The sequence below is a fragment of the Dendropsophus ebraccatus genome, chromosome 2, assembly GCF_027789765.1.
Source record: "Dendropsophus ebraccatus isolate aDenEbr1 chromosome 2, aDenEbr1.pat, whole genome shotgun sequence".
Taxonomy (NCBI): domain Eukaryota; kingdom Metazoa; phylum Chordata; class Amphibia; order Anura; family Hylidae; genus Dendropsophus; species Dendropsophus ebraccatus.
Genome location: NC_091455.1, coordinates 50,177,585 through 50,189,542, shown reverse-complemented (window position 1 = coordinate 50,189,542; position 11,958 = coordinate 50,177,585). Strand labels below are relative to the sequence as shown.

At 40.5% G+C, this 11,958-nt stretch overlaps 1 protein-coding gene across 1 annotated transcript; it reads right to left on the bottom strand.

Annotated features, from left to right (window-relative positions):
• Window positions 1-1,503: 1,503 nt before the first annotated feature.
• Window positions 1,504-4,694, bottom strand: TCF24 (transcription factor 24). The gene is made up of 2 exons (XM_069957506.1): window positions 4,257-4,694; window positions 1,504-1,715 (listed from the first exon to the last, which is right to left on the bottom strand). Exons 1-2 carry the CDS (start codon window positions 4,692-4,694, stop codon window positions 1,602-1,604), a joined length of 552 nt encoding a protein of 183 aa, XP_069813607.1. The 3' UTR covers window positions 1,504-1,601.
• Between the last annotated feature and the right edge of the window lie 7,264 nt (window positions 4,695-11,958).

The window sequence follows — 11,958 nt, the reverse complement described above, 5'->3', positions numbered from 1 at the left end:
GTTCACACGTGGCAGATAGGTTCATCTGAATGGGCTTGTTTTGGAAGCAAAAAAACTCAAGTCTTCCAGTACTTATCAGTAGAGATGAGCGGACTTTGACGGCTCATCTCTACTTATCAGCTGCTGTATGTCCTGTAAGGGCCCTTTTACACAGAAAGATTATCTGACAGATTATCTGCCAAAGATTTGAAGCCAAAACCAGGAACAGACTATAAACAGAGATCAGGTCATACATGAAAGCCTGAGATTTCTTCTCTTTTCAAATCCAGTCCTGACTTTGGCTTCAAATCTTTGTCAGATAATCTGTCAGATAATCTTTCTGTGTAAAAGGGCCATTATGGTGCATTTACACAGACAGATTTATCTGACAGATCTTTGAAACCAAAACCAGGAACAGACTATAAACAGGGAACAGGTCATAAAGGAAAGACTGGGATCTATCCTCTTTTCAAATCCATTCCTGGCTGTGGCTTTCAAAATCTGTCAGATAAATCTTTCTGTGTAAACGCACCCTTATGCTAAGTTTACACGGAGCGATAATTGGCCCGATCGCACGATTAACGATTTCGAAGTAACGATTTTTTTTTTCATAACGATCAGCGTTTAGACGATACGATATATCGTACGGAAAAATCGATTTGCGATCGTGCGCCCGGGGATGTCGGAAGACCTGTTGCGCGGAGCAGGTAACGTATGCTCTTGGCCGCGGCGGTGGGGGCGATCGGAGCTGCGGCGACCGCGATCGTAGTGGCAGCGGGGGAGGCGATCGGAGCAGCGGCGGTGGTGATCGGAGCAGCGGGGGTAGCGATCGGAGCGGTGCGGGGGTAGCGATCAGAGCGGCGGCGGCGGGGGTGGCGATCGAGCCGGCGCAGGGGGCTGCGGATGAGCGGGGGGGCCGGCGGCGAGCAGGGCGGCGGGCGGCCGGACTATCGCGCGACAACTATTTACACGGAACGATCGGCGAATTTATTGCCAACTACGAACATTTATGAACATGTTAAAAGATCAAAATGAACGATTTTTCGATCGTTCGCCCTGTTTACACGTACGATTATCGTTCGAATTCGATCGCTATCGCGAAAATTCGCCCAATAATCGCTCCGTGTAAACGTAGCATTAGGGTCCATTTACACAGAAAGATTATCTGACAGATTATCTGACAAAGATTTAAAGCCAAAGCCTTTATGACCTGATCTCTGTTTATAGTCTGTTCCTGGCTTTGGCTTCAAATCTTTGGCATTCCATTGTGAACAGCCGTTGTTTAAGGCTACCTATGGACGGAATTAATGTTTGTGATTATTAATGGGTTAAACAACAGCTGTTCACAACGTAAAGGCTGTTGAAGGTACATTGCGTGAACATACCCTTAAAGTTGCCTCTTTATATTATATTATAATCAGACTCCACAGCTATAAATAGATTAACCATTCTCCTTCCTATTGTCCTTCATTCATTCATACATTTTTAAACCTTTATGGTTCCAGTATCTGACACCATGTATGTTATATTCTTCCATTTATAAAGGCTTTCGGGCAGACTGTGATTCATGCAGAGATTCCAAATACAGAAGAGAATATTTTAGCACAATGAAAGTCCCAGCCTCAGCTTTCCGATCTTTGGCCGTTGTCCTCTTGGTCCAGCCCTTCTGATCCTGTGGATTGGTGGAGGAACTGCCCAGAGGCTCCAATATAAAGTCGTGATCTCATGGGCCATTTCTAAAAAGAAAGAAAGAAAAATCAGAAACTTTTAAAGCTTTTGGTGTTTCTGTGCTCTCCGATTCTTTTGGAGGATTTGTGTTGCCCAAGTGATGGGTAGTGTGAATTAAAGGGATTTAAAAATACATATCTATAATTATCCCTATATAACCATTAATAATTGAGGGCTGGTCATGGGCTAGGGTCACACTGTGTAAAAATGACATCTGTCTTTCATAACACAAAATAACGTTATTTGCACAATGATGGACGTTGTTATGAAAGACAGACACCTTTTCAGGAATATATCGGGTAAACTCAACTGACTTGTTAAAAAGACAGCTGCTAATAATGATCATTATATATAACATATTATATAACAAAACGACTGCGTCCCTAAGTAGGAACATGGCCTATCACAGACTGGCGTTACTGGTGCTCATGAGTAAATGCAATAATATGGATCTTCTTGCCAAGGATCTTAGCGCTGGCTACAGCGTAGCCTATAGTTATGTTCCCAGCTGCCTACACTTCACTGTTTCCTTTGGCATATAGAAAAGACTGAAGACGTGGCAGCTATTGTGAGACAGGCTTATTCCTTTTACATAGGCTGTAAACGTCTAGATATTTATGTATTTACTTTTTCAGCATCAGGCTGTGTTCACACATTGTATAATAAAATAAAATACAGCTGTATTTTCAATGAATATTGCGATCTATTGATGTCAATAGGAAATTGGCCGGCACTGTGCACACTGTATAAAATCACGGCAGTAATCGATTACGACTGGCCATATAATGAACATGCTCATTCATTTATTTTTTCATCTGTTCATACATTGTTTTATTTTCACTCCAAATTATGGCCGTATTTAGCGCCTTTTTTACTGTGTGTGACCTTGGCCTCAGACTGCAGTCAATACAATTTTTCATGGTATGAATTAGCTAAATAAAAGCATTATATGGCTAAGTTCCCACTATGGGAACCGGCCCTTTCTTAAAGTGTCACTGTCATTTTGGTTAACTTTTGACATGTCATAGAAATAGTACCCAATCGGTACAAGTAGGAACACTCCGTCTGGACGGATCAAAACTTTTGAGATGTCTCTATGATGTCTCTATGACATGTCAAAAGTTTTGCAAAACTACAGGTTCACTTTAACGGCAGAAGATGGTCATCTATCAATAATAATGGCAGTAAATAATGATTATGTCCTAAATGACAACCCGTTCTCGTAGTGGTAACATAGCCTAGCACACATAACAGATATATATTCTCTGCAAAGTGTGAACAGCCTGCTTGGGGGGAGATTTTTGCATGAAATCTACATTTTGTGGAGATAGGTGGATTAATGTCTTGTGTCTAATAATGACTATACATTTGGAAAAAAAAGGTTGATATGTATTATGAAATGCCTAAAAAAAACTTAACACAACATAATTTACCAAATTGAAGACATATTTACAGAGATGCACATACAAAGGTACCTTGGTTTAAGAGTAACTTGGTTTAAGAGCATTTTGGTTTAAGAGCTCACAGTTTTTCAAAATTGTGACTTGGTTTGAGAGCATTGCTTTGGTGTAAGAGCTCCCTGTACTGGGTGGGAGTGGGGGAGTGGCATGGTCTGCATAGCGGGGTCTACAGCTCTGTACTCTGACCCAGGAAATCTCCGTCACCTTCCAAATCATAGCAGATCCACTTCAGGCTGGGGCTTACATCAGGGGACAGGACTGTGGATGTAATCTCTCCATAGCCAGAGAGTGCTGTATGTATGTGCCCACATCTGTCCTGCTCATTCCTTCATGCTCCCTGCAGTCTCTGTCAGCCCTTGTGTTTCCCATCCTCTCCATTACTGTACAGTAACTTTTAATATCACATTCAGCTGTTTCTGAATGCTTGTTTTATTAAATTTTTACATGTTATTAAGAATAATAAATCATTATTTTGGGGTGTGGAACCAATTGTCTGCATTTCTATGATTACTTATGGGAAAATTTGCTTTGGTTTAAGAGTGGATTTGGATTAAAAGCATGGTGCTGGAACGAATTATGCTCGTAATCCAAGGCACCACTGTGTGTGTGTGTGTACATCCAAGTGTACATCTGGTTTCTGCAGCCCCAAGTGTATTTAAAAGCACAGACAATTGCTGTATAATAATATATATACTGCATGGTATACATTATCATTTTCTTAGTAGTAGTAAACTGCAGATGTATGTAATTGTATATGCATTTAGTTACATCAGGGTGCATAGCCTGAACGTGATGTGCACCTATCCTTAGTCGTAGGTCTGCAGAAAGTGTCCATGTTTGAGCACATCTTGATAGGTCACTCATGGCTGAGGATTACACTGCCTGCAAATATTAAACTTTTATGTCCCAGATATAAAATAATACCATGTAAGGCCTAATTTACTACTTGTAGCCTAATAAATAAAACTAATGGTGCGGTACATTGCATTCTAATTGTCCCTAGCCTGGTCTGCCAGTCCTGGCTATGAGATCTCATGGTTTGGATGGACATCATCTCTTTGGTGATCCACTAGGAACATATTCCCATACCTTGACAGGATGTAGGTATCCATCCCCACTGTGCAGAGTTCCTAGAAGGTCTGGACTGACACTGCCAGAGTTACTGGGAGCTGCGGACTGATGGCTGTGGCTGTTTTCATCTTCTTCCTGGAGACTACGGGTTAGGTGTGCAATGTAGGTGGTGGCAAGTATGAGAACATCCAACTTTGAGAGTTTTGTATCTGGAGGCACAGAAGGCAATGTCCTCTGAAGTTCTAGGAAAGCATGTCGCAGAGTTTGCACTCGGTTTCTCTCCCGGGCAGCATTGGCAGCAGCTGGACGACCCACCATGTTACTTCCTCCAGCCTTTGGTTCTTCTAATTTTCCTTTTCCCAAGGAAATCTGCAAATCTTTCTCAGAGCCCTCTGGAGATTCTTCTCTGCTGTGCACAAGACTGGTCACCAGAGGGCGCTGGACTTTCTCCACCATAGCCGCACTGAATTCTGCAAGGATGAAAAATAGAAAAAAAAAGTTAGTTTTTATACCTCATGAGAAATATTGAGAGAGATTCATAAAACATTTCATGTCAGAAAAAAAGTCAGACGCTCCAGATTCTGTGCAATAGTCAGAAAAAGGTTCTATAGAAGGTATAAACTAACCGCACCTTTGTGTCAGGAGACATTGTAGTATGAAAAGAGTTCAAAGAAGGGGTTGAAGTCATTGTGAAAAATATGCTGATGCATCTTTTCACATATTAGTCACAAAAATAACTTTAGCCGCTTCCTGAAAACTTTTGCTACTATTCACACCTATTCTACGACCCCTGGGAAAAAGTATGCAATGCCAACACAAAGGCAATGTTCACACCCACATTGGAAGTTCTGTTTAGCTTCTAGGTTGCAGGATGCTATGATATACTGACCAATCAAATCACTAACACTATTCAAGAAACCTGACAAACCCCCTTAAAGGGGTTGTCCAATAAAAAACTTTTTCTTTCAAATGAACTGGTGTCAGAATGTTCTATAGATTTGGAATTTACTTAAAAAGTCTTCCCATACTTATTAGCTGCTGTATGTCCTGCAGAAAATTGTGTTTTATTTTCAGTCTGACACAGTGCTACATACTACGCTTACGCCATTTTCACATCACATTTTGGCTATGTTCCCACTATGTGAGGCGCTGATTGCAATTAATCAGCGTCCGTTCTATTCTGCAGCAGCATTGCATTGAATTCAATGCAATGCCGTCTGCTGCGCTCCCACTTTGTTGTTTTAACGTCTGTTCTTTAGAATGGACGTTAAAATAATGAACATGCCTATGATTTCCGCACGCTTTTACCGAACTGCATCCAAACACAATAGCTGTTCGAACAATGTAAAGTACGTCCGGTGGCCATTCTTTTGGACGGCAGTCATTTCGAGCCCAAATAACGACGGTTAATTTAAATCAATGTCCGTTTTATGTAGAATAACGTCCATTATTTGGGTTCAAAATGACGGCTATCCAAAAAAAATAAAAAGACATTGAGTGAGTGTATGTGAACATAACCTAAGGGTGCGTTTACACAGAAAGATTTATTTGACAGATATTTGAAGCCAAAGCCAGGAACAGACTATAAACACAGAACAGGTCATAAAGGAAAGACTGAGATTTCTCCTCTTTTCAAATCCATTCCTGGCTTTGGCTCCCAAAATCTGTCAGATAAATCTCTCTGTGTAAACGCACCATAAGACAAAAGCCTATCGGTTTGTTGACAGATTTATCTGACAGATTTTTGAAGCCAAAGCCAGGCTGCAATCACACGTTCCGTGTTCCTGTACTTGTTTTAGGCTATTTGTATACGCCCATTGTACAAAAAGCTACAATGTTAGGTGATGTACAAAAGTAGCAAAAGGTACAGTGCAGTCTCCAGGATCTTTCCCCATCACCTTCACACCAGCCGTATTATCGGGCGGATGAACTGTGTGATATTATTTTTTCATGCTACAAAAGAAGAAGAAAGATTTAAAAGGAATAGGAAATCTTCTGTCCTTCTGACAAGCCGATGAAATGTGTCCGCTGCCTATATAAACTGTGCGTCTCATCTGACGTTATCAGACCCTGAATGCTTCTGTATTAAATGTTGTTACATGGCCAATGATCCCTGCTCATTATTTACAATATAAAGTCTAATAATAATAATAATAATAATAATAATAATAATAATTCCTTTATTTAATCTGACTTGGATTTGGCACAAATAATAGATACTAAAGTAAATTACATATATATTATATACCATAGACTGTACTCAGGTCATAGGCTCATATACAAATCATTTAGAATAAACAATTTTGCACAATCAGTAAAATCCAAAGGTTTATTAGAAGTCTGTGTATAAATCACTTAGAGGGTATGTTCATACAATGTTTATTGAGGCAAAAATACACCAGTATTTTGATAATCACAGCTGTTAATAATGATCATAATTTACGGCCACAATGAAAAAAAAATACAGCTGTATTTTTTCACTCAAAAACCTTTGTGTGAACATACCCTGAGGCTATGTTCGCACATTTGTTTTCAGTTGTATTTATGGACGGCCGTCATTTTAAGGCGAAAATACGGACGTAAACAAACCTTGGGGAAAGGACTATAAGGCCCTTAATCGTAGTACGGAATAATGGATGAACATACAGTATGTAAAAGCAATAGAGCGATAACTGGTATGGAGCAGCACATCATAGCGTTCTGATGGATATCTCTTATGGATCTGTATTGACTTTGTAAAAAAAAAAAACTAATAAAGTCTAATAAACTTTGGATTTAATTGGACGTGCTACTTTTTTGGGGGGGAGGGGGGGGGTCTGCTCAGGAGCCTCTTCACAACGCACGGCAAGGAATCATTTTCTCAAGAATATACTGTGCGAGTACTGAGAAAACAAATCGCGTCATTGTTATGAAGGAGAACGTGTTTTCTGTGTTTTATAAAGCAGAAAAAAATGTAAGGCTATGTTCACACACAGAAAACACAGCAAAAGAGTAAAATAGGTACAAAACATTAAAGTCTATTAAAAAAAAAAAAAACAATTCATCTGTGCACACATTGTTAAAAAAAATTTCCATAGATTTTAATATAGCACGTTATTAGAGAAAAATCACACAAATTACCTGCATTTCTAAGGTTAGGTTCACACATAGTATTTTGGTTATTTATTTGTTTTTTTACCAAAACTGTTTGCAAAAGATGTCCGAAAATAATGACCATGTTCATTATTTTGACGTCTGCTGTAAAAACGTCCGTTATTCAGTGCATTGTGTGCATTGGACGTCCGTCTTTCCATTAACTTCAATGCATTGCCATTGCAGTCAGTTAAATCGCGGCAATAACTGACGTTTGTTTAAATATCAAAATCATCCGCCTTTTCTCTATTTTTGACGTTGTGTGAACATAGCCAAACTCTGAAATTCTCTCCATTATACTTTTCTCTGTTGCTTCCACTCCGGATTTTGGCTACAAAAACTGACCAAAATACTTATAGAAATACAGACTAAAATACTATGTGTGAACACAGCCTAACAGTGGTTTTTGGTTGCAGGTTTTTTTTTTATTAATAAATGTGTGTGTCTTTTTTTTCTCCTACAGAAAAGCTTGTTACCAAGGTGTTTCATAATTTCCATCTGCAGGGAGCAAGATGCAAAAATGTTTAGTATTTTCTTTGTTTTGTTTTTCTTTCTATTTTTCAGAACCAAAAACCTGTGTGTAAACATGGCCTATAAGTGAGAAATTGGAAATACAGCTGAGGATGTGAGAGGTGTATTATCTGGGGAAATAGACTGGCTGAGGACTGTAAGTTATAAACCTTTTAGTTATTGGCTGTAATAGATTGCTGGGACTTGTAGTTCTACAGATCATCTGTTTATTACAAAAAGGAAGCCTATAGGCAGGATGCAGGATTCACACTGATTTGGGGTCTGTTTTATGGCACTAAATGGTCATATATTATACTCTATCCTGTAATCTATGTGCGATAATCCTGTATATAAGTAAGTGCGACAGTTCAGTATAGAAGCACAGTGTCTCTGTGTATAAGTACAGTACTATAACACTGCTGTGCACGGTATACAGTATATACCACTTACCAGAAATAGAATGGCGGATTGATCCGGCTACAGCTCCTCTATACAGTTACCTATATACCTGTCTCCTGCTCTGGTGAAGTTACACTAAGAATTACCAGGCTTAGTATATCAATATTCATTGACTTCTCTATATTACACTGCGGGCTGGACCCGCGGTTCCTGCAGCCGCTCAGTGTGATCGGGGCCCAATACAAGCGGGGAAATCAGTCACTTCTATCAGATATATAAGAAGCTGCGGTAACTGAGAGGAGGGATGTGACCCCCGGTCCGGACACTAGCGCTAACACAGGCCGTGGTGATGTGTCACATTACAAATTATATATATATATATACTGTATATGATGTATACAGAGTTGTGTATTATTTGCTTATAATTCACCATATTAGCGTATTAGAGCTACCTTCATGTACATGTAAATAGCCCAAAACATCAGATATTTAGAAGATAATAACAGCAATACAATGAAGGGGAAAAATAATAAACTATACTACAGTGCTACTTTTAGTGTATTGTTTTTCATGATTACTGTACATAATATATATATATATATATATATATATATATATTCCAGCTGATCTAACCTGACTGCTCCATATTCAAGTAGTTTTAACCCCATTTTTAAGGTCTGCTCTTTAAGACCCTAACATTTTTGGACCCTGGTGAACAGGACTAAACAGTTCCTGATGGAACTAATACTAAGTTACTGACATGGGAGACTTCCATTACATATGTCATAAAACACCCACAGCTTTTGCTAGTTTGCTCATGGACTTTAAGGACTTTTAGGTCCCTGTCAATGTATATATACTGTATACTAATGCTGACTATGTATTTCTTCCCATACATATTTCTGCTAATACAAAGGTAGGGAACCTTGGCTCTCCAGCTGTTGCAAAACTACAACTCCCATCATGCCTGGACAGCCAAAGTTAAAGCTTTGGCTGTCCAGGCATGATGGGAGTTGTAGTTTTGCAACAGCTGGAGAGCCAAGGTGCTAATAGGTCCTCCTTTATATTCACAGTCAGTATTCTAGTACTATGTATCTATACAGATAATAAACTGATTGTACATGAATGATGAAGATGAAGTTCAAATAGAACAAAATATAATAAAGTAGAAGACATAATAATGCAGAGCTGTGTGAGTGAGGTACCTGGCTCCAGATGAGACTCCTGCAGACAGTCAGAAGTATATGGGGTGCAGGGGGTGATGGGGAGCAGTAGGGAGATCTTCTGTCCTCCTGGTTATGAGCATGGGGTAGAGCAGGGCCTGGCTGTCCCCAGCTGATCTGTCATCACTGAGCACTCAGCTGTCTGTGGGGCTGCTCTCTGCCACTTCCACTCTCATCTGGACAAAAACCCCAGTAGAAGGGGAGGTGGTCCTGAGCTCATGTGAAATGTTCCCATTGTTGCCTGCCCATTATTCACACCCCACCCACAGATCAAATGACCCTAACTAGTCATGTACATAGCCAGCATCTAACCTGGCTCCTAACACTGAATGAAGAACTTTATATAGCAGTAGACACAAGTATCTGTCCTCCATCACATATCAGAACATCTAAGGGCCCATTTACACAGAAAGATTATCTGACAGATTATCTGTCAAAGATTTGAAGCCAAAGCCAGGAATGAATATGAAAAGAGGAAAAATTTCAGGCTTTCCTTTATGACCTGTTCTCTGTTTATAGTCTCTTTCTGGCTTTGGCTTCAAATCTTTGGCAGATAATCTTTCTGTGTAAATGGACCCCTAAGGCCGTATTCCACGGCCCGACTGAGGAACAAACGAGCGCTATTAGCGCTCGTTTGCTCCTCGTTACCCGCTTGCTGCCGCCGCTATTCCACACGCCAGCAGCAAGCGCGTAAGTACCCGGGCTGCCCGGGTTATTGCTAGATCGTCCGAGCAGCCCATAGGATACAGCGGCGATCTGCTGCTGCTGCTCCTATTCCACGGACCGACGGCAGAAGATCGCTGCTATATAAGTCGTTTGTCTTTCAAAATGTTAAAGGACAAACGACTTCAATGATCGTTCATGTCGGCTGATCGTTGCCTCCTATTCCACGGGATGATCAACGGCCGTAACAGCCAATATTGGCCAAATATGGCCGATAATCGTTCCGTGGAATAGGGCCTTAAAGATGAGACACATCATCAGTTGCATTACAGATAACAATACTCCAAATTCTTCCATTACTTATTATTGGAAACTGACCTGGTGCCATCACAAAACAGGAAACAAAACTGCAACACAACCTGATCATGTGTTTTCACTAGAGATTAGCGAATTTACAGTATTAACGAAACAAAGTGCTTGGTACGCTCAGCAGTCAGCAGTCTATGAACTCTGTGCCGCTCCTCCCCCGGTGCTGGGAAAAGCTGGATCCAGTCCTGCAAGAGTTCAAAGGCAGCCGACTGCTGAGATTAACAAGTGCTTTGCTGCATTAATACTGAAAATTCGCTCATCTCTAGTTTTCACCCTCAGGCTATGTTCACACACAGTACAATAGTATCAAATATGACAGCAAAAAAGGTATGAGGCTATGTTCCCAAAATGTAAAAATAAGGGCAAATAACATCTATTGTTGTAAAACAACAGCTGTTATTAACGATCATGATCATTAGTAATGGCTGTTGTTTTGTAACAATGGATGTTGTTTACCCTTATTTCTACAATGTGGGAACATAGCCTAAAACTAATTATCTACTAATGTGCTATATGATAGTCTATGGAATCCTAAGTATGCATTAAAAAAATATATTATACATATATATACAGTGGTGCCTTGGATTACGAGCATAATTTGTTCCGGGGCCATGCTTGTAATCCAAATCCACTCTTACACCAAAGCAAATTTTCCCATAAGAAATCATTGAAATGCAGGCAAACAGGATGAAGCTGCAGATCCCCATAATGCAGTTGCGTAGTAAAACAGGCTAGAATAGTGAAGCAGGGCTGCTGTCAGAGGTCTGTGTGGTCACATGACAGCAATGAGGAAGAGGTGTGTGTTCATTATGGACCTATCAGGAAGTGAGAATTAGAGAGCTGTGCAGGAGGACAGTGACAGAAACCTCTCTATACAGCAGTGTGAATGGCTGAGGGTGAGTGCAGGCACATTATAGCAGCAGTGTGAATGGCTGAGTGTAAGTGCAGGCACATTATAGCAGCAGTGTGTATAGCTGAGTGCAGGCACATTATAGCAGGAATGGAGAGGATGGGAAACACACGGGCTAACAGAGACTGCAGGGAGCATGAAGGAATGAGTAGGGCAGATGTGGGCACAGTATAGCAGCACTCTCTGTCCGGGGAGAGAGGGGTTACAGCTATGGAGAGATTACCTCCACAGTCCTAACCCCTGATGCAAGCCCCAGCCTGAAGTGGGTCAGCTATGATTTGGAAGGTGATGGAGACTTCCTGGGTCAGAGAAAAGTGCTGTAGACCATGCCCCTCCTCCACTCGTGCTCCCACCCAGTACAGAAAGCTCTTACACCAAAGCAATGCTTTTAAACCAAGTCACAATTTGCAAAACGTTGCAAGACGTTCTCAATCCAGGTTACTCATAAACCAAGGTACCACTGTATATATATGTTTTAATGTTTATTTCACTATTTTATATAGCCTCAAACTTA